The sequence below is a fragment of the Leptonychotes weddellii genome, chromosome 3, assembly GCF_054177405.1.
Source record: "Leptonychotes weddellii isolate Sample4059 chromosome 3, ASM5417740v2, whole genome shotgun sequence".
In the NCBI taxonomy this organism is placed as follows: Eukaryota; Metazoa; Chordata; class Mammalia; order Carnivora; family Phocidae; genus Leptonychotes; species Leptonychotes weddellii.
This window is the reverse complement of record NC_138371.1, coordinates 32763146-32787083: the sequence shown is the minus strand read 5'-3', so window position 1 is coordinate 32787083 and position 23938 is coordinate 32763146. Positions and strand designations below refer to the sequence as shown.

General features: G+C 37.8%; 1 protein-coding gene across 2 annotated transcripts in view; it reads right to left on the bottom strand.

Moving 5' to 3' along the window:
* SATB2 (SATB homeobox 2) overlaps positions 1-23938 on the bottom strand; it is a 193675-nt gene that overhangs the window by 70828 nt on the left and 98909 nt on the right. For both annotated transcript variants that reach the window (XM_081813908.1, XM_081813907.1), the window contains one exon: positions 5732-6204. In XM_081813908.1, coding sequence (XP_081670034.1) covers positions 5732-6204 — 473 coding nt within the window. The remainder of the gene's footprint in view (positions 1-5731; positions 6205-23938) is intronic.

Below are 23938 nucleotides of genomic sequence, written 5' to 3'. Positions count from 1 at the left end.
TAGGATTCATAATCAAACTGTCAAAAAGCACAGATGTAAACACAGTAAATAGGCAAGCAACTTATTTAATGTCCATAGGCCTAGTAAGTGAAAGTATGCCAACGCTAAATAAATTCAGGAAATTAGCAAGAGAAAATGAATTGCAAAAGAAAGGAAGGTAAAATTAAAAAAAAAGACTGGGGCACCTGGGTGGCTCAGTTGGTTAAGCAACTGCCTTCAGCTCAGGTCATGATCCTGGAGTCCCGGGATCGAGTCCAGCATCGGGCTCCCTGCTCAGCGGGGAGTCTGCTTCTCCCTCTGATCCTCCCCCTCTCATGCTCTCTGTCTCCCATTCTCTCTCTCAGATAAATAAATAAAATCTTAAAAAAAAAAAAAAATTTAAAAAAAAGAAAAGGGAAGGAAGGAGAGAGGGAGGGAGGGAAGAAAGAAAAGAAAAGAAAAAGAAAAAGAAAAAGGAAAAGAAAAAATAAACTAGACAGAGCACTGGTCCTATTATTTCTTGAAATTATTAGTCCTACAAACACCACTTGCATCACTGACAGAGCACCAGAGATAGGGCGGGCAAGGGGGCAAAGCTACTCTAAAACTCACATGAATTACGTAATTCACCATTCAGACTCAGTAAGGGTGGTTTTCATTTAAGTCAAGTTTGGAAGATCTCATAGGGCTTCAAATCCAGTGTCTGTTTCAGTCTCATTCCCTCTCTTTTTCTCTCCCCCACATTTGATATCCATAAGCAGATCTAGACAGTATCAATATCAGTCCATTGAATTCAGTTTATAATAATAATAGTGATAATATTTTCAAGTAGTACAGTAAAAACATCTATACTATTCCCATAGTGATATCTCACTTTAGATTTGGAAGGTAGTAGGTATAATATTGAAGATCAGTTTTATTCAACATACTACCCCATGATATACCCGAAAGCCAATTTAGACTAGCAGTGGCACTGATCTATAATCTGGGATAAAAAGCACATCCTGAGATAGATTCCTGTGCAAGTGATTTATTAAGGAAGTGTTTCTGAGGGAAACTGGTGAGGGAGTGGGAGAAGCAGGGCAGGGAAGGGAAGAAGCCCATACAATCCTCGCCTCAGCCTCATCTGCAGAGAGCTCTGGAGTAGAAGTCACACTTCAGAGCTGTCCCTTCTATTGGAGGAAGGGGAACTGGGCTTTCATCCTCCTGCACCTACCAGATATTGGTTAAGTATTTCCAGCTCTCTGCCAGTGTGAGCAAAGCAAAATCCAGTAGCCTGAGGAAAGTCCTTTGAATGAAAAGCTGACTAGCAGTTGCTAGCTTCTAGAAGTCAAAGTAGGGGGAATAGGGGGTGAGGGAGAATTAGAACACCAAAAACAGAGCAGACATGTTATCTGCCTCAGCCTCCTCTAGTGTATTGACCATACCACCTCACTTCGTGACCATAGGTAACAGAAACACTTAGAACTATATCACAGGATTGCCTGAAAATTAATGACCAGGTCAGAAAACATTTTATCTCTCATTTGTCATAAAATCCTCAGAGACCCAAAAAGTGAGGTTAACCTTTTCCTCCAAAAGACTAATAAAGAAGAAAGTGATGATGCTCAGAATATATTTTACGTAAGGTCATAATGACGAAAACAGGCTTCTATCATCCTGATGGCACAGACAGGATATGATGCTCTGCTATACCCTGCATCTAGAACTACATTAATCTCGTGCCCAGCCTGAAGAGTTGATATTCTAGCATTGCATGATCTCAAGGCACACTGATTAACATAAAAATGTATTAAAAGCAAGCTCTTGGAAATATAGCTCTATTCCCTCAATTGTGTTATTTTATATCACCAAATGATGTACTTACAGTGGCAATGATCAGATATACAAAGTAATCAATAGTTTCTCTTTGGAGAAGTGGCATTTTCAAATGCTATTTATTATGAATTTGAGTTTTTCATCGGGAAGTTTTAAACATGACAAACTAAGCTGATGCTTTTTTTTTTTTAGTTTTAGCTTCATTTATGAATGTTATACATGCGGTTTTGTTCTATACACATTCTCTCTCTCTGTCTCTCTAATTACTAGATGCTATTGGTCCAATCATCAAGCACAAAACCAGGAACATGAACTATAGGGTGACAAATCAAGTTGTTTTTTATTGAACTTGATAATAAATGAATAATAGAGATCATGAACTATTTCTAGAAAATATTCAGTGGAGGTGCCCTGGGTGATTTAGTCAGTGAAGCACCTGCCTTCAGCTCAGGTCATGATCTTGGGGTCCTGGAATCAAGCCCCTCATCAGGCTCCCTGTTCAGCAGGGAGTCTGTGTCTCCCTCTCCCTCCGCTCCTCCCCTCATGCTCATGCATGAATGTGCATGCTCTCTCTCTCCATCTCAAATAAATAAATAAAATCTTAAAAAAAAGAAAATATTCAGTGGACTAAAGATATATTACATATCAGTAAAGCAACTAAGTACAAGATTGATATTGGCCTTAGGTACCCATCTAAAATAAGAGGTTCTGATCCTGTTTGCTTTGAGAAAAAAAAAAAAAGTTGAGATTCTTTTCTATCTAAAGATTAACCATTCATTTATGTTATTATCTATAAATTTTTGTTTATTATAGCTGGCAAATCATTATATCACCCATAAATGTCTGATTCCACTCAAAAAAGCCTAACATTTGGAAAATCCATGGTTGGTTTCATGGGGCATAGTACACCACATTTTCCATTTAATGATTCTGCTGGTGAAACCCAGCTGTCCAACCTTGCTGTTAGTGACTACAGTATATACAGCAAAAACAATCTGCCTGCTGACCTCCGGCTTAAGTTCAAACTATGTCATTCTGTCAATACCATCTACCTTGATTAGGTTGGGCTTTATACACAACAGGTTATGATCCCAGAGGGATGAAAAGCTTTCCCAAATTAAAAGCAGAATTTTAAAAGGAAATACTCATACATTCCTATGCAGTTTCCATTTGATATCCTCAAGGCTGGCCCATGAACTCAAACTCCTGTTGATTGAAAGTGAATGTTCCTTTCTGGGTGTAGCCATCTTACAAATTTAATGGCAGGAGGAAAATAATAAAATGTGTTCCATGCTTCAATTAGACCTTTTATAACTTGGCACTTCAACGATGGCAATGCCAAAGAAAAATCATTAATCAATCATAAAGATAGACAAAAAGGATTGTGCGGGAGAAGACAGACCTCCAAGATCCTAGGGCCTGGGCAGAGCATTCCCTCACACCAACATGGTCTGTCTTTTGTCTAGTCTCTCTGTGAATCTAAGACTTCATGCTATTTGGATAAAATCTATACTGTATTTGATTCTAAAATCCAACCATGCTTTCAATTTTATCCTTAGCCAAAGGAACTGTATATATAACCAGGCAATAAAATGTTGGCTAGCTATGAAATGCCTATTCATGCACATGAATGATAGGTGAAAGCGCGCACACACACACACACACACACACACCTGCAAAATAAAGACTAAAAGATGCATCCTTCCGCTTGTAAATACAAAGTAATAAATATGCAACAGACATGCTCAAAAGGACCAGCGTTTTTCATAACCCTAGTTCAGATAACTGTGGACACACAAATGCTGCTTGATTACTCTGAGTCAAAAAAAAGAAGTCATAGAGTGATATCCGGAACATGTGCAGACCTCTGTGAACCTCCAAACTCATTTTTAAATGATGTCAAGTGAGTCTGTCAATAATAGAATGTATAAATTAGCTAAGAGTCAAGGGAGCAAGAGATTTCCCCCTCTTGGTCTCCTGCCATACCTAATCTGTCAGCACTAAACCTCAAACAACCCCACTGTGCTTCTTCCCTGCTCCCACTCCCCTGGTTCCAGCATTCCTGCAGACTGTTACCAAACCACAGTGCATGGTTCCATCTCTAGGTCATGCCTGTTAACTTCAGCTGAGACCCCAAACTACTTCATAATTCCTTCTATCTCAGATTGAAGCCCTATCACATTCAAACTGTCAACACACTTCTGGCCTCCTTTTCAACACCAAATTCTGGAAAGAGTAATTTGCAGCCCCTGGTTCTGCATCCTCAACATTTAGTCACTCCTTAACTCCTAAATTCTGGCTCCTGCCTTCTCCGCTCTAATGAAATTCTACGCTAAGTTTGCCAAAGGTCTCTTCCAACCAATCACCAAATTTCATGCCATGGTTCAAGCTTCTCGCTCCCAGATGTCTTAGTTTTGTACACATGGACAAATCTCCTGGAAACTCTGCTCATGTTGCTGTACTCTCACTACAACCTCCCTATCCTTCCATCTCCACCTGCACCCATCTCTACTGGCATTTCTTCTCTTTTCCTGGTGACAGTAGTGGTGACGGTTTTTCCTCCTCCTCCTCCCAACTCTTTAAATCCCAGGCTCTGGCAATAAATTTCTAATCCCTTCCTCTAGCCCTGAAAACTCTTTTTAGCACCAAACTCATATTTTCAATGACTTTTGCCTACCTTCATTTAAGAAATCTGCCAGCACTTCAGAGTCAAAATAGCCTAATCCAAAATAATCACTCTAAGCTTATTCCAACCATCTCTTTCAATGTTCTCCTTGATACTCTTAAGTGATTACAGATTTATTCTCAGCCACGAGGCTCAAACCTTGGCATTATGATGGTTACACTTTCTGTCAACTTTACTTCCACAGTGCTTCCTGACTCTGGACTCTACTCCACAACCACCATATGTTTACATATGAGCTGGCGCCCATGATCTTTTTCATCTTTGCATTTGCACAGAGCTTAGCTTCCTGCCTTGCATTTAGTAGGGTGGCCAAACTTAAACCTACTCCTCTTAACGACACTATATTCATCTTACTGTAATTATTCTTTATGCCCAGCTCCTCATGGAGCTACAACCCACTACAACCATGGTTATTCTCCTACACTATTCACATTACTTCTCATTTTACTTTCATTATCTGAATACTTTTTTTTTTTTTTTTTACTACCAGGTCATTAGCTCCTTGAGATTAGCACTTCTATTTTCTTGTTACTCATATAAGGACTAAATTAGTGGTTCTCAAGGTATGGCTCCTAGACCAGCAGCATTAGAATCACCTGGGACCTTGTTACAAATGCACCCCAGACTATGGAATCAGAAACACTGAGATGAGGACCTCAGTAAAGCAAGACATATATAAATAAACTGTTTATCTTTTTATCATTTAGTATTATATTGGCATGGAATTCCCCCAAAACATTAAAAAATATGAGAAAACTATCCATTACCATTTTATCAATATCTTAAATCTAATTTGTATATTTTGAAAGGTTTTTAAAAAAATTATAGAAATCATGACATCAATGATACTCTTTTTATGAAGTTCAAAAATAAGATAAATAAAAGATTACATATGCATAAAGTTTTAGAACTAGTTTTTAAAAAAATGAATGATAACCACAAAATTCAAGATCAGGGTTATACCTGGGGAAAAGCAGATGGAGATGAGGGAAGAGAGGAGCACACAGGCCCAAGTCACTGGTAACATTCTGGGTCCCATGTTCACAGATGTTCATTACCTTACTGAAATTAATTAATTATGGCCATATACGGATCAATGCTGACAGTATTTCCCGAACTAAGGATTATTAGTTAATCCTGAGTGCTCTGGGATCCATAAAAATTTTTTAAAGGGATAAAAAATATGTCACAATTCTGTCCTTAGTATTAGTCTTAACCACCAATTACCATGTTCAATGCTCATCATACCTGTGTGCGGTTGAATGCCACTCTTGCAAAGACAGCTTGGGACACACTGGCCCTCTTCAGCTCATCTCTGACTTGCTGGTAGATATCTGGAGAAACTTCTACGGAAGAGTTGGTTGGCTCTGGCTTAACTGCTCTGGGAATGGGCGGATGGTTCAGGAACTGCTGGTTGATGGCTTGAGGATGCTGGTGAGCCAGGAGCCGGCTAACAGCAATCTGTTGGTTTATCAGATGGGCCATGGCTATTTGTTGCCTAACAAGTTGTGGACTGAGCTGGGGAGAAAGAAGACCAGGGCTCATGATGGGCTGTAACGCGGGCACTTGGTTTCGGATTGGAGTACTGTGGTGGATTTGGCTATGAGGAGACTGTTCGTTGGTTTTCCCCAAGGATGCCAGCTGGTTCATATTTGGTAAATGCATTGGACGCTGGCCCAGAACACAATAGTCTGAAAGGTTTTCTCGTTCCACTCTTTCCACTGTTAAGAGATAACAATGATAATTCATCATTATTTTCACTGGTATAATTTATTGCTAATATATGTAGTACTGAATTATCATATTTTTGGTATACTAATGACATAAGTTTTTTTCATACAAAGCTGGAAGCCCCAGAGTAAAAGTGAGCTATCCCTCCCTGCAAAATGTTACAATAGTAGATTTTTTCATAGGTGATATGAAAGTAATAATACTTACCACTTCATTTTTCTTAAATTCTTAAAAGTAGGCATTTTATTGAATAACCAAGAGGGAAACCACTAAGCATGATAAATTCTAAATCCTCTCATATTCCCAAGCTCTCTCATCTCCCTCATCACCCTCTGTTATAAAAACACCAGCTGTTCTCATCTTCTGTAGTTTGTGGTTAATGGTGTAGTTCATGGTTATCAGGAAATGACAAGGACAACATCTCCTGCCAAATTAACTGCTACCTCCTAATAAAAATCTCACACAGTAAGTATTATACAACTATGGGAACATTCATAGAAAATGTGTACCATGTAGTATAACCTTTTATCTTGTTATCACTTGTTATCTTTGTTATAGGAATATTTCTTTAAGAAATGGATATGTTAATAATTGTTGAAATGCACTAGGATAAGAAAAAATCTCACAATATTAATAACATTGCCTTGACTTTCCATTATATAAGATGCTCCCCCCCCCCCCACCGGATATCTACCTTACTACATTTTATTGCACTTTCCTAGTAGTAAAGATTTAAGGAATAACCTGGAAAGGCAGAAGAAAAAGGAAGTATCATATACGTTCAAACATCAGGCAGATTTTTTTCCTCCCCCAAGAATATTTCCCAAAAAGAGCAAATCACCTCAGAGTCAAATTCTTTTTTTTTTTTTTTTAAGATTTTATTTATTCATTTCAGAGAGAGAGAGCAAGCAAGAGTGGGGAGTGAGGGGCAGAGGAAGAAGCAGACTCCCTGCTGAGCATGGAGCTGATGCAGGCCTCCATCCCAGGACCCTGGGATAATGACCAGAGCTGATGGTAGATGCTTAAACAACGGAGATACCCAGGTGCCCCTCATAGTCAAATTCTTATCTAAATCTCAGTATCACATTATTATGTAAAACAAAGGTTGGTTTGGAGAAAACATGAGGCTGAAATAACCTCCATCATTCCTAGTTTTAAACCCTTACAGATGTAATTTAACAAAATCTGGTATTTTTAAAAATATTTATTTATTTGAGAGAGAGAGAGAGAGAGAGAAAGAGTGGGAGGGGTAATGGCAGAGGGAGAGGGAGAAAGGGAATCTTAAGCAGGCTCTGAGCTAAGCACAGAGCCCAACGCTGGATGCTGGGCTCCATCTCACGACCCTGAGATCATGACCTGAGCTGAAATCAAGAGTCGGACGCTTAACCAACTGAGCCACCCAGGTGCCGCCCCAACAAAATCTGTTCTTTAGAGCAAAAATTCCAAACAGATTTTGTAATTATTTCTTAAAATTGCAAATGCTGGATATGATCATGTAAACGCCTATTACGGTAACTTTAAAGAACAAGAGATCAAAGTAGTCACCTAGAGGACAAATTTTTAAAAATAATTGTCCCACTATTATGCACGATTATGCAAATGATGTGTAGCTTGGCATAATGTTTACAATGGCAGAATCATATTTGTATCAAAAAGTTTGAGTCTCAAAAAAAACTTAAGCAGAAATGGCGTGTCCTAGAAAACTGGATAAGTGACTCCAAACACAGGGTTTTGTAATGACAGAGACACAAGTGCTGAATCACATGTGAAGAATTTAAATAAAATCAGTCAATGAACTTTAAAAGTAGAGAAAAATAGTATTTCTAATTAATATTTTAAGTAATATGTGATTTTAAAATACGTATGTGGAAGTTAATTGTTAATTAAAATGCAAGTAAATATTTCACCATTTTATCCATATGTCTTAGGGTTTTACATATTCAAAACTTCTCATTGGGAAAATAAACATTAGTATCTTGGGATCACCTTATATTCAGACATACATAGTATTTATTCCTGCTTTGCTTAAAAAACCAAAACGAATGCTTAACTTTCCTATGAACACCCAAATAAGTAAAGTTTACCTCAGACTTCTTTAAAGGCTCAATTTCTAACTTAATCCTTTCAATGTAATTCATTTAGTTGTATTCACCTTTCCTTCACAAGGTTCAAGGAGAACAAATTATTTTAACCTTATCCTCTAAATGCAAACGTTCTTCAGTCATTGTATTAATTAAACTTTAAGGCACACAATCTTAAAATCAAACCAAGGAAATGGGTGAGAGCCTTCAAAAGGTAATGTAACACAGTTTCCATACGACAGGAATTACTATTATGATCCCCTCACTGAACGCAGCAGAGGAGCCACGCACTGTGTCTGGAGTAAAGTTGTACTTTATAGACAGAAATAGTTGGTACTTACTAGACACTTGGTTCACTTTGGTTTAATTCCTTTTTAACTCAGCCAAAATAAAGGCAAATTCAAATATTAAATTATGGGGTGCCTGGGTGGCTCAGTCGTTAAGCGGCTGCCTTCGGCTCAGGTCATGATCCCAGGACCCTGGGATCGAGCCCCACATCGGGCTCCCTGCTCGGCAGGAAGCCTGCTTCTCCCTCTCCCACTCCCCCTGCTTGTGTTCCTGCTCTTGCTATCTCTCTTTCTATGTCAAATAAATAAATAAAATCTTAAAAAGAAAATAAAAACAAAAAAAACCCAAATATTAAATTATGTTTTCAAGTACTTAAGAAGTAAAAGTTTTATCCATTTCTTTTTCTACTTAAAAAAATATATATAGAACCATCCATTAATAGCATGCATTCTTTGATTAAAAGCTAATTTCCCAAAATTTGGGTATTTTCATTCTTCAGTGGTTTAACTTGACTTTCTTGAAATATATCTAAATAGGAGCGCCTGGGTGGCTCAGTCAGTTAAGCGTCTGACTTCGGCTCAGGTGATGATCTCAGGGTCCTGGGATCAAGCCCCACATCAGGCTTCCTGCTTAGCAGGGAGTCTGCTTCCCTCTGCCCCTCCCCCACACTTGTGCTTTCTCCCTCTCTCTCTCTCTCAAATAATAAAATCTTTTAAAAAAATAAAGAAAAGAAATATATCTAAATCACATCATTAATAAAAAACTCTATTCACAGATCTAGTCATAATTATGCACACAATTAAGCATTAACGTCAGAGCTCAAAAAAACCTATATGAATTGGTGCAGTAAGAGTTAGAATAATGTCACTCCATATTTCTTTAAGATTATGCATAGTATGTCCTCTTTCTTACGAGTTCTCAGATCCTTATAAATTCATATACTTAAAAAAGGGGACTGGGGAAGTGTCCTTAAGGACACGCAGTAACACCAGGAAGTACTAACTCCTTAGAAAACCATAACGAGGCAATTGCAAAGGCAAATGCGTAAACTTCCAGGTAGAGAACAAAAGGCAGGGAAGCCAGCTGGAGAGGTACCTGGGGGAGTAAGAGAAAGCCTCCCAGTCCAAAGGAAGTGGCCGCTACCTTGCCTTGGCCAGTTTTTGTCTTTCTATATATCGTCATTTCTTCAGATGTTTTTTCAAGAAAATGGAAAATCTGGATTATTACATGCTAGTGCCTATTTTTCAGGTATTGGCAACTAATTCCATTTGCAAAACACAACAAATGCCAAACAAAGCATATCTGAAAACCGGATACTGCCTATAGGCTACCAGTAAGACTAAAGACTAAAGACCCCTTAAGTTGTTAAAGAAAAAAATATTCAACAGCACTCTTTAAAGATGGTAAGGAAAACCTTATCCAGGACCATTGCAATAGGTATAGGGACCCCTGCAATGGGATTTTATGGTGGGGGAGAGAGATTGGATTCAACTCAGCATAAACACATGGGAATTTATAGCTAAGGATCAGGGTGGGGGTCAGTAGATACAAAATTACTAAGAGGAAACATCAGGAGTAAGGGGGGTTCTGGCTAAACTGACCTAACAGGATTCTTTGCTGAAGACAGGCCAGGGTGATCAGACATCACTTGGGGGATGGTGGAAGATGAGGAACCCGATCAGATATCGAGGGGTGATCAGATATGGGGGGGTTCAGGTTAAACTGACTTAGCAGGGTTCTTGCTAAAACTGGATTTTACAAGGAAGTCCACAGATGGACCATGGAAAAAATTTGGAAGCCTGACTAAAAAGTTTGGTCAAATGAAGAATCTCTGTCACTGTTTTTCGGTGTCTGACAACTCTACCAATAAAAGCCAAGTTTTTTACTTCCTAAGACTGAAGAAAGAAAGAAAAAAAATATCACACATCCTGTCTAAAAATCAAATGCTCATCAACAGGCGGCATCTCCACTGACCAGAGCAGTGTACGGTTTCAGTAACATTTTGTACAGATTTTGCCAAACTTGAAAACCTTTTTCATTTTTTTTCTGCTACCACTCTCATAAAAATAACAGAATAATATTTTAGCCTCTAAAGTCACAGCAGGTGAAAGACAAATGCTTTAAAAAAAAGTCAGAGGAGCATCACAATGTACTAGACTCCATCTGAAAATTGAGCTTGCACGTTCATTATTTTCCTTCTTCTCTCCTTCCTTCCTTTCCTTCCTTCCTCCATCCCTCCCTCCCTTCTTTCCTTCCTCCTTCCCTCTCTACCTCTCTTTCTTTTTAAATCTATTTGAAAGTAATCACAATGGCTGAAACGTAGACCTAACAGCAGTGACTGATTTTGTGTTTTGCTTTTTCCCTCTAATGGAAAACATAGTATCAAGTCTGTCTTAAACTAAACCAAGTCCAAAGACAACACCTTGGCTCTGAGGGTCCATCTTATCTCTGCAATATTCAGCCATGAAAAAGAAATCCTGAAAAAAGTGAAAGATAAATGGTAGTCCTGCCTCTGATGATGAAAGCCATGTTCACATTCACAACCAAAAATGTTCTCAATAAAGCCAAGATGCTTACTTATTAAAGAGACATAAAAACACAACTACTTCCAGGGCTTTGAATCAGAGCTGCAATTCACTTCACAATGAATTTGATTCCACTGTTGCTGAAGTCCTGACGGGGATCTGTGGGGTTGCGAAGTGTCTGGGAAGGAATAATGTCTCCAACTTCAGTTTGAGTCTCCAAATGGGGTGTGGCTTGAGGAACTGTCGCAAGTGGGGCTGAAATATTTCTATGCCTCATAGCTGAGAGGCTTTCTGTAGCTCTCCTGACCTCTGGAAAAGGGTCTCAGTCCAGGGGCCTTGCAGGTGAACAGTTGAGATCTGGAGTCTGCTCAGGTTTCTGAGAAACTCAGAGTTCCAGGATATCTTACAAATTCCTCTGAGCTTTCTGGGAATGAATGAAAACTTCAGGAAATGGGAAACCATCATCTAACCACTCTCTGAGCTTCTGGGATTCTATTTAACTCCAAAGTAGGAGAGGCCTTTGTAGCCCTGCATTAGAATTGCAGGAGCTTCTAGAGCCTTCCCAAGTTCACAGAGTTTATGTTCTAACCAAGAGCACCCTATGACCATTAGCTATTAGTGGCCATGATTGCTAGTTACGGCTGGTTGTTCATAGACTAGAAAGTCACACTCCTCCTCAGGGATGAATCTGTATTACAATTAAAAGATCTTTGGTGCAAAAATCTCATTTTATTTAAGCAATTTTACAGTACATCCAGGAAGTCAAGTATTTATCTTAATTATCACAAATCCCTGATATATTCTTATATTTTATGTACTTTGTACGTTTCAGTCTGTGCTATGTCAGAGATATTCAGAGTATAGTCCTTGAACCATCAAAATCCTATCACCTGGAAGACTGTTAGAAATACAAATTCAGGGTGCCTGGGTGGCTCAGTTGGTTAAGCGACTGCCTTTAGCTCAGGTCATGATCCTGGAGTCCTGGGATCGAGTCCCGCATCGGGCTCCCTGCTCTGCAGGGAGTCTGCTCTTCCCTCTGACCCTCCCCCCTCTCATGTGCTCTCTCTCTCATTCTCTCTCAAATAAATAAATAAAATCTTTAAAAAAAAAAAAAAGAAATACAAATTCATGGGCTCCAAATCAGAATCTCTTAGAGTTCTTTTAAAAGATTTTATTTATTTATTTGACAGACAGAGAGACACAGTGAGAGAGGGAACACAAGCAGAGGGAGTGGGAAAGGGAGAAGCAGGCCTCCCGCAGAGTGAGGAGCCCTATGCGGGGCTCGATCCCAGGACCTGGAACCATGACCTGAGCCGAAGGCAGACGCTTAACGACTGAGTCACCCAGGCGCCCCAGAATCTCTTAGAGTTCTTACGTACACTAAGATTCCAATGATTCTTACATACACTAAAGTTTGAGCATCAACATCTATATCATCTTCGTTTTTATTGATTGTCTTTTGAAATTCTACCAGATAGCTATCAGGTAATTTGTATGTACATTAAAGTTTGAGAATCACTGTTCTATGTTGTCTTTGCTTTTACGTTGTTGTCTTTTTTTTTTTAAGATTTTATTTATTTATTTATTTTAGAGAGAGAGTGTGTGTGCGTAAGCAGGGGGTACTCCTTATATATTGTTGTCTTTTGAGACTATACCAGAAACTCATTAACTGTCAAAGTCTGCTGTCCATTCTTCTCTCTAATCTTACTTAACATTCACTGTATTATACATGTATAAGCATTTAAAAAAATTTATGTGATAAATCTTTAGTTTTTGTTGATGGTCACATTATATTGAAGAAGCGCTGACTGGACCTGGTATTAGAAAGAAGCTGTACTCAAATCTGCATTCTACCTCTTATTAGCTATGGGGCCTCCTTGAGCAAGTTGGAGAGTCTCTGGCCCTCAGTCTTGCCGTAGGGAAAATATTATTATCTCAGAATTGTAGGAGTAAAGTTTAGATGATTAGTATCTATGTGAAAGATCTTTGTCAAAGCACTATTGTAAATTTCAGAAAATATCTGTATAATTATGATTAACAGATTAGGCTTCCCATTTCCAAACTTCCTGATTAAGACACTCTGACAAACGTCTGCTGTTTCTCAAAGGTCACCTAAAGAACTGCAATCTTTTCTTTTTTTCAAGTAACTATGCCATGTTACATCATATCACTTTTAAAAATAAATCCTATACTTTAAAAGAACTCATTATCAGTATAGAATCACATGCTTCACAGTACATACAGGGCTATGTTGCTATTCAGTTTCTCCAAATGAGGCTTGATAGTTCATATTCTGACCTTCAAATTAGGACGCAGAATAGATGAGAAATAAAATGATATAATCTCACAACTTTTGAAATTACATTTATAGAAATGCTACACAAATACAGCTTTAAGTTTCAAAAGTTAATATGAATAAAAATGAAAAAAAACCTTAAGGAATAAAATATGCTTTAAGTGTATACATGTTACATTTACATCAACCAAAAGAAAGAAGGAAAATATCCTACGTTTTTTTTTTAAAGCAAATGTTTAATGTCTTATTTTTATTTCCAGGGGAAATGAGTAGGCATTGAAATGTCCACACTTTAAAAAAAAACCAAAAACATAATTTTTCCTCTTTAGTTCAGTGCTTTTCTCAGTTGGATTTCATTGTTTTTATTATGTCTATTTGCTGTAGATGCTATGTAAAGTAAACCTACTAAAATTTCAATACTCAAAATATACTCCAATGACTAAATGCCCCAAAATATACTTGCTGAGGAGAATTTAAGAGCAAAAGGAGAAGTGTCTGATTGGCACACATCAGATGCCTGCCAATCACAATAGATGGCATAGGATAGGTGGAAAGAACAAACTGGGATGTTTAGGGCCTGGGTTCTAACTTCCTGGGTGATTTGGGGATTACCTGTAAAATAGGGAGGATTATCTGTAAATTGGTTTTAAAGCAACCTTCCAGGTTACTTACCTAATAGTATCTTAAAGAGTATTACTGCTAGGATTTTCAGAAACAATTCCCTTTCTCAGAATATCTGCTTCTGCTTCTTGACTCTTTGGGGAGAATTTAAAACTTTCCTAAGATATCTCTCTTTGCAAAACTCCCCATTGCAACAAGAGTAATAGTAGTTTATACAGTGACACTTGCTGTAGATGTAGTATTGCTCTTGCAGGTTTATCTAGCAATACCACTTAAAAGACTGATAAAATTTCCAGAACCATGAACCTAGTGTTTTAATGCAAACCTTAACACAGTTGTTTTTGTGAAATAACCCCGGGGGTCTGTCCATACTTAGAAAGCTGTGGAAAGCAATGAATTGGTAAAAAGCTTTGCAATGAGAAATTTCTGGAATTTCTGGCCTATGGATTTTTCCTAAAACCATTAAGATGCTTATGCAAATGTAAACGGATTAGCATGAATGAGTGCTAATGGATAACACTCTAGTATTCCCTAGAACATCTCCTGGAAACCCTGGATAGAAGAATATAAGCGGAAGGAGGGGTGGGATGGGGATGATGGCAGAATTTCTGTATGACTCCCTCAACTCAAAAAGTACTCTGGAAGTGATTCTACAAAGGCATGACACAGGTTTGCCTCTGGCACTCTTGGTAGAAAGTTGCCAATCAAATTGGTAATTTCGAATTGGTACCCAAACCTTGGAGTATAGATGAAAGATATTCCTAAGTATATCACTGCCTTGGATTTTCAAACCTCCATCCCAAGTTCCTTGCTCCCCAACCCTTAGGCCCAAAAACTTGGAGCCCAACTTTAAAGACGATGATCCCATCTAATACCAGAGAGGTCAGATAATGTGTTCAAGGTCAAATAGCTGTCCAAATGCAGATAAATATTTAGGAATATTCAAAATGATTAGGGCTGCTGGCACAGAAGCCTCATAAGCATAATAACGAAACCACATGACCAGTAAAAACTAGTTTTTTTTCTCTTTCTCTGCATTACTCAAAGTTAATTTCTCAGGGCCTACATATGTCACAAATATTTCTTAATGAATTTCTTTAGAGAAAAATGCGTATTATAAGTGCAGAAATTCTCATAACTGTCTTGCTCATATACCTCTTCTAAAACACACTGGCATTTCCGGTAACATGAAGCCCAACTGTCTATACAGTAGTTGAGGCACTGAGCTAAACCCTGCACATATCATTGTCTTGAACTCTCACAGTAGTATGACAGAGATATTATTATGACCACTTTACTGAAGAAGCTGAAGCCCAGAGAAAATAATGTCACATACCTATTAAAGGAAGAATCACATTCAAACCCACATCTTTAGGACCTTAAAGCCTTTGTTCCACTGATTATGCTAAAAAACCCAACTAGGGGTATGTGGTTGTTATTAATATTAGGATTTGAGTCAGGACTAATCCACTTTCCTACAGAAAATTCCTGCTTTCTATTTTATGTGCATGCACACATGCATGAGGCATGTATACCCATCAGTGACATGAGAAGGAAGGATGGGTTGTCTGAATGGTGAGGGCACAACCGGATGCCTCCACCATATGCCTTGTAAACCTTTCTGATGTGATCGATTGAAAAAGCTGGTCAGTTCTACAAAGTGAAGAAATCACTGATTCCTCAACCATGGAATTAGCTAATCACTAAAACAGGATTATTCACATTTGTTTATCGTTTTAATTCCTATGGTAAGAATTTATTAATCAACTATTATGTGCCAGAAATGATGCTAGCCCCTGGAGATACAGTACTGAGTAGTATTAGTTACAAATACTCCACTCTGATTTGCTTCAGACAATTTAACTCTTTTCTACACATAGATGGGCCTGTAACACCTGCCTATAATTTAAAATACATTTCTATTTGATGATAAACATAGTTCCTTTCATCCCAATTCTGTTGATTATTAGCAATTTATTCTAGTCATGTATAATATAAATTCACACTCGTTTCTTTTATTTTTCTTGCAGCCAAAAAAGCTTTGCTCCAAAATGAGTGTCATCAACATGGACTCCCACCTGACTGATTAAAGACAGGAATCACACAACTGAAAGCTTTGAGAGGTAACTCTTTATAAATTCTGTAAATATGAAGTGTTTCTTTGAAACATGTAAACAACAAGAAATAAAAAGGGGTATGTACACTCACATAAGAAGGTAATAACCATAAATTCCTATATGATTGAACTATATGAAACTGGCAATACATAATTTTAATCTACAAAAATGGCAATTTCATATGCTTCAACCTGATATTTATCTTGACTCTTCTCTCTGAACTGGGTTACATATTATCACTAAACAACCATACTGTCCACCCAAACTCTTTCACTGAGTTAAATTCTTTTTCAAAGAATCATAACCCTAACTTCCCTGACAAACCGTAACAGCATTCCATATGTTGATACCGAATATGCCCAATCACTGAAAAGATTTCTGATTTACTCTGTCCTAGACAATAACTGAGGTACAACGTCAATGTGTACAGAGGTACAAAATCCATTTTCTGTTAACACAGACAGACATGATTTGAGAGCTAAAACTAATATTCCATATATATCAAATATAAATCCCACACCATTAAAAAAGAAAAAAAAAAACTATTACCAGAAAAGCTCACTAAATATAATTAAAGAAAAATATTAGGAGTCTGAAAGGGCTGAAGGGCAAACGGGAAAAAAAAAAAAAAAAAGCTAAGTCTTTTAGGACTACGAAAGTTAAAGATTTGTTTTTCTCTAAATTTGTGGAAGAGAATCTGTCTCTGGGTTGAGAACTTGCTTTTGCAAAGTCTCTGCCTAGAGCAAGATATTCAGAGCCAACTTGTTAACTCCTAATAAAACAAGGCTTGGAAGGAAAATGCTTCCAGCCCCATAAGCGAAGTGTACCAGCCGGCACTGTGATAATACCATATGACTGGTTTTCTTAGATGTATTTTCCCCTTATTATCAACTTCCTTTTTCCATCATATAAGATCCACAAAAACATATATATCTACCATAAAGCACTTGAAGCTGGACACCTCTGTGCTTTGGCAAAAAAAGCTCATAGGACCTATTATGTTCCATGGAAAAAGTGAGCGTTACCCACCTTTACCCTTCCTGTAATCCCAACCCTCCCCATCTGAACACTACTGTCCCTTTTGATTTCCAGCAACGCTTTATCGTGGTTTGATAACATGGACCATTTCAAGCATTCCTGTAACTTTCTGTACAGGTTAAAGCAAGTTATATCTAATAATATCTTTATTTTTATCCCCTATTTTAATCTGAAGCTATAATTTCAGAGGTGAGTTCAGCACAATAGAAAAAAATAGCATTTCAGAAACTTAACATTATTGTTTAGGAGCATTCTACCTTTGCCAGTTGGCATTCTATGTGTATTAATTCTTTAATTCAACCTATTAAAGAAAAGTTAATCAAAGAAAAAACCCATAATTCATTCTTTTCCATTGGCCTTTCTCTCTGGTTTTACAGGACTTAAATGTTTCAGGCCATTATTTCAAGGAAAATATTCAATAAACTAGCTGGAAAAACCTCAAACGGATGCTTTCGTAGGCTACATGGTCCCTAATTTTTACTTAACAAAGGTGTTACTGTCTCTTTCAGTGGAATTGACTATTGCTAAATCTTTAGCTCAATAATAATTATTAGAAAATTAATTAATAGAAAAAAAGAATAATTGTAACCCATTACTAATTTGCTAAGGACATTTGTAATATGAATTAAACAGGCAGAGACTGTCTTTCTTCTCTCAATTGAGATATTGGATAGCAAATAAGATTAGTCACAATATCATATGTGCAAAAATAAAACTGTTTTAAATGCATATGTTCAAATAAGTTCATATATTAAATCCAATTCTATTACTATTTACTAAAATAAGTCCCTACAATGTTCAAAGTCCTATGTTCACAGGAGTCTGAGGAGGGCACGAAATGGATGTGTCCCTAAGATGTTCTTTCAAAAAACTTTCAGTCTAGTAGGGGGATTATTTAAAAGTAAGTCAAGGGGTGCCAAGGTGGCTCAGCTGGTTAAGCATCCGGCTCTTGGTTTCAGTTCAGGTCATGATCTCACGGTTGTGGGATGGAGCCCAGTGTCAGGCTCTGCACTCAGCGGGGAGTCTGCTTTAGATTCTCCCTCTCCTTCTGCTCCTCCCTCCCCTGCCCCCTTGAATGCACACACTCTCTCAAATAAATAATCTTAAAAAAACAAGTGAATCAAAATTATTTTAGAACATGGAACTTAGGGGCGCCTGGGGCTCAGTTGTTAAGCGTCTGCCTTTGGCTCAGGTCATGATCCCAGGGTCCTGGGATCGAGCCCCACATTGGGCCCCCTGCTCGGCAGGAAGCCTGCTTCTCCCTCTCCCACTCCCTCTGCTTGTGTGCCCTCTCTCGCTTTGTCTCTGTCAAATAAATAAATAAAATCTTTTTAAAAAAAAAAAAAGAACATGGAACTTAGGAAGGTGACAGCTTGAAAGGCCCAACGTTAGAACTCATAGCTGACTTATATTCCATATGAGTCTAGATTCATCTATTCCCTTGGGAGTTCAAGATTCCTAAATCAGATCATCTCAAATTCCTGCGAACGGTGAAATGAAGGCCTATCATCAGTCAGGTAAATAGTTAAACAATGTCTAGCATACATAGCACTTGTACTTAGCTTTGAGCACCTTGTGAATTTAAGTGCTTTTCGTCCTTCAAGTTTGTAAATCATCCAAGGAAAAATAAATAATTTTTATTTAATTGATCAAGAAAGCAAGAGAATTCTCTTGACTCTAACCCACCGATTTTCCCAAAATAAGATGATGTCACCACAATCATACCAGATTTTTAATAAGCTGGACACTTCGTGGTCTACATACAAAAACTCATTTCACAACTCTGTAGAGTCTTCATCAGGCACCACAAGATCTATCTTTGTTCTTGAGTTTCTAATTTTGCTTCTGGGCAGGACAAATGGAAATCTGAAACTCTGAGAACTCTAAAGCACACTGTAAGAAAAAGCTAAGACTTGAAGAGACCTGAACCACTATAAACCCCTGACTATGTCACCTCCTTCAGCTCCCTATTCTCCCACTGTTGCCCAAAAATGGTTGGCCCAGAATCTGTTTCAGGTATTCTCCTCACCAATCCCCATCCTAGCCATTCTCTCTTGTACTGCTAGATAATCACAACAGCGCCCCAGGGTATGAGATGCCTCATTCTTTACATCTCCCTCCATCTCCAAAACCTGTCTCCTTGTCCATCTTCTTTCCTTTCCTTTGGGTTCTAAAGAAGACATGGCTATTTCTCTTTCCTTCAAAGGCAAAGCATCATCTGGGCCTCAGATCCCATCCTTTCCTTGTTTGTCAACTCCTGCTTATCACCCTTCCTCCTCTCCAGAGCCTTTGCCTCCACTGGCTCCATCCTCTTTCTCCTGAGTACTGGGGACAGGGTGGGGAGTGTGTGTTAAACTTAATTCTAATGCTCTAGGTAGCTGCTTTTATATCCTTTCCTGACTAAGCCAGTATCGGCTATCCTCATTTCCATGCCACCTTCCCTTCTCAGATGCATATATGTTCCCTTTGTTGTCACACTATGAAGAAACAGCTCCCTCCAATGTCATTATGGTCCCCTTTTTGCCAAAGCTAAGAACCTCCAAATACCTCTTCTCCTTCTCCTCCTCCTGGCACCCTTGATAGCATTTCTCCACTAGTAACCCATCTTGCTTTGGCTTCCATGAAACCTCACTTTCTTCCTAATCATATCTTCTTAACCCATGGCTCCTTTCCCCTCAAAGCTTCTAATCCCCTCCTGTTCTCATTCTCTTTTTTAGAGAATGCTCTTTTGGTGGATTTTAACTATCATGCCAAAAACATTGGCTCCAAAATTTATTCTCTAGTCCTGTCCCATTGGTCAGCTGGTTCCACATTTTGAACAGCCCAATGGATATCTCTACTTAGTTCACCAACTCTCAATGAAGTATAAGCAACGGATCAATTTATATTGTCCTATTTCTGTCAAAACCATAGTCACTTAAGCTCAAAACCTTGAATTCTACTTTGATTTCTTTTTCTCTCTCCCACACACATATGGCATTGGTCACTTCTCTCTTTCTCACTGCTGCCACCAAAAGCCAAGGTCTCGCTTTCCTATCTTTACTTGTATATATGGCGGCAATAGATTCTATTTTGCCTACTTCCTCCCAGGTGCACATACAGCCCTTAACCCCCCACCTGCCTCCTCTCCTACCATACACACTCACCCCCACACATAGTTTTAGCGGACTTCTAAAGAAATTTTTTTAAACCACCACTTTCATCATATCACTCCCTTGCTGAAAAATTTTTACTGATTCTCCATATGCCTCAACCAAACTCCCAGAGTTCCCCAGGGTAAGGAACCAATCTTACCTTTCATCATTTTAACACAAATGTTACCCACAGCAGATCCCCCCAAAAATCTTAGCTCATTTACCAATGTTTGATGCTATCATCAACCCCACAGGTAATCATGCTCTATCTTTTCCTTTTCACCAATTAAAATGTTAGGCATTCTGGGCATCACATGATAGTGTTGTGATAAATGTACTGTCATTCTAGACATAGTGGACAACCACCCATAGTTTCTAAACATTCATGCTCTTTTGCACCTCTGCATCTATACCAATGAACTTGGCAATTGCCTGAAGTGTTCTTCCTTCTCTTTCTCTCCTTGCAAAACTCTACTGTCCTTAAGGCATAACTCATGGGCTGCTTTTCAAATTACCCTCCACTCCAACCTAACACTTATCAGGTAAAACTTATGGAGCATTCTCTGTGCTACCATAACACAAGCTATATTTTCTCCAGATGGAGGGCTGCCTCCCCTGCTAGGCTGACAGCAACCCAACTAGAGGCAGGAACCACATCTTACGTGTTTCTGGATGTTTCTCCCTGCTTTTAGCACTGAAAATGGCCTGTAGTAGAAGCACTGACTAAACATTTATTTAATTAAAATGAGTTCTGTAACTGTGACTGTAATTATCTTGCAAGGAGGGACTATGTAATATTTCCCACTTAGAATCCTTCCAGGTACATAAAGTTGACACTCAAACTAACTTTACAGATGCTGGCTTTTTGAAACCGAGAACTGTGTCTTAAACTTCTTTCAAATAGTAAGTATGTAAGATAGATGAATGGATGGATAGATAAGTGAGGAAAAAAAACATTTTTCCCTTTCTATCCTTTTTAAACATCTGTTTAAAATGGCATCATAAATAGTATAAATATAAGCAGATAGCAAGTTTGTTTCTTTTAATCTACAATCCATATTGCTGACAAATGATTGTTTTACATTTTAACATTTATGCCCATTTACAAATAAACAAAGTTCAGGCCAAAGAAGCCAGAATGAGCTTCTTAAGATCCAAGCAAGGAACTGGCCCATACCTGAGCTTAGGGTCCGTGACATTTCCCACAGACCATTCTTCTACTTGCTGACACTACCAACAAGCTTCCAGTCAGAGGACCAAATAGGCTAAAGTGACTGATGAATGCACATCAGCAACTGTAACAGTAAAAAAGCACAAGGCTCTTCCAAATGTTGGAAAACCAGTAAGATGGAAAGCGGCTGGTTGTGGAAGTGATGTTTCTATTTCCATAAACACTTATATGAAATTTATAGAAGTTCAAGGGTTTATATAAAAGCCAAGGATTTGATGTTGGCATTACTTTAAGCAAGATACAATACAGGCAGAGGGACAAACTTCCTTGCCGAACACCTTCATTTAGATCCAAAGCTGGAAGAAAATTTCTCTCATGACTCAGAAAAATTAGGTAGACAAAAGTAAGTTGCTTTTACCTCATCAGAGCTAAACAACAGCAGAGGGAGAAGTACCGGCAGTTGATTAAAGGCATTGTCCTGACCACCGATACCACCATGGCTAAGCAGGGGCTGCCTCATGGAACCAGGTCAGGGGACACTGATTTCTCTATTCAACTCTGAGGCACCGCTCTGTAAATGACACAATCATTTTTGGGTACAAGAGGTGCTTTAAATGTGGTAACATTATATCATTTCAGCTATAATGATCATAATTACTTATTTCTTTTAATCACAACCCACTTAACCACTTTAGTACAGAGGACTAGTTCAAGGAGTTTAATTTTCATTCAACATCTAATCTTTGTGTTTACTGAAACCCTTCATGGGCTTTGTTTACTGTCTGCTTGCTGGCCTGGACGTTTGATCTTGCAAGACTAGATCAGACAGGGTCAGATAAAATACTGATTACTAGAATAAACCAGGCTTGGAAAAGTAACACTGGTTTTTTAAAATCCTCATTTCTTCCAGCTTTTTAATATTTTGCAAAATAAGTTCAAATAAATAAAATTAAGACAACTAACAGTCGGGGGGTTCTTGAGCAATGATTGAGAAAAGAAAAGTGATGAGGATAATTTTGCTTTCTGGCCAAAATATGGGGTTTGGTTAGGTCCATTCATTCTAGTGGTATTATTTTATGACACAAATAATTTTACAATATCCACTAGTATTTGTGTGAACTTGCAATGACCCCTTAATTCTTGTGACATATTACATAGCTGAGACTGACCTGACCAAAGATGACACTTCATTTTGCTTTTGGTGTCAGATGAAAAACACTTTAGATATAACATTATTTTAACTTATTAATTTTTAATTAGGAAGCATTTAAAATATATGAGTCCTTCTTTGTTAAGGCACTTTTTTATTCTTAGAAGATGCCCTGCAGAAGTAGATTGCCATAAAGTGTAATTTCTGATGGTACTGCATATATAATTGCCACTTAGTTTCATAAAAATGATGAGGCAAGTTTACATCTACACAGTTAATAGAAAAGAAGTTAAAAAAATAAGTGTTTCATTAAAATGTGCAGAACTTATGAAAGAAAAATTGATGGGGTAAATTCCACATAATCCCAAGAATTCTTAAAAATAATTTTGTAGCAGCATGAACATTTCCAGGTCCCTGTGGATTATCCTTGTGTCCAACATTAAAACTCCTACATATTAAACAACTGTTAATATTGGTCTTTTTTCCCCCTGCTTTTACACAATAGGTACTTTTTTTTTTTTCCTTATACTTGGGAGCTTACGAGCTCTACGCTGTAAAATCTAGGCCAGAAGCAATTACAGTACGAGATGAACAGTAATAAAAAATGCTGTCTAAACCAACTACTACCCTATCTGCCCACTTCATTTTATTCAATATCAAAAATTCCTGCGAAGCAGGTTCATAGTTCTGGATGTTAAAAGCAAAGTATGCCAACTCTCTCTCCCCATCCATCCTGAATTAACACTAATGTTAACTCAAATATGTCTGTGTCAACCATGATTGTCTTTGAAATTAAAGAAAAAAGGTAAACAGAATGTACTTTGCTGTGATCACCAGGGAAAATAAAGTTAACATGCTAAGCCAAACTAACTTAGGACATTTTAAAGAATAAGTGTAAATAGTTTAGCTATAATAACAACAAATTCAAAAAATGCACATTAAAATGTTTACTTCAAAATTCAGACAATTCCATTTGTATATACTTTTTACATCTGTTTTTAATGATATCAAATTATTGATTGTTCATTTTTCTCATATTTATTTAAGCATTAACTATAGAATTTGCAATCTGATCCTTTTTTTTAATCCTCCCAGTAGACTTTATTTTTGCCAGGTTTTAGTCATATTTACTTTGATCTTTCAGAGTATATAATTATTTTACTGTTTATTTATTTCTATGAGAAGAGAAAAAAGTTTTGACCTAGGAGATCTATATGTGGCAATTTGTAACAGAATCACATAGCTTATGTTAGGAAATCATGGTTTTGATTAAGAAGCAACCATTTAGTTCCCACTGTTTTAT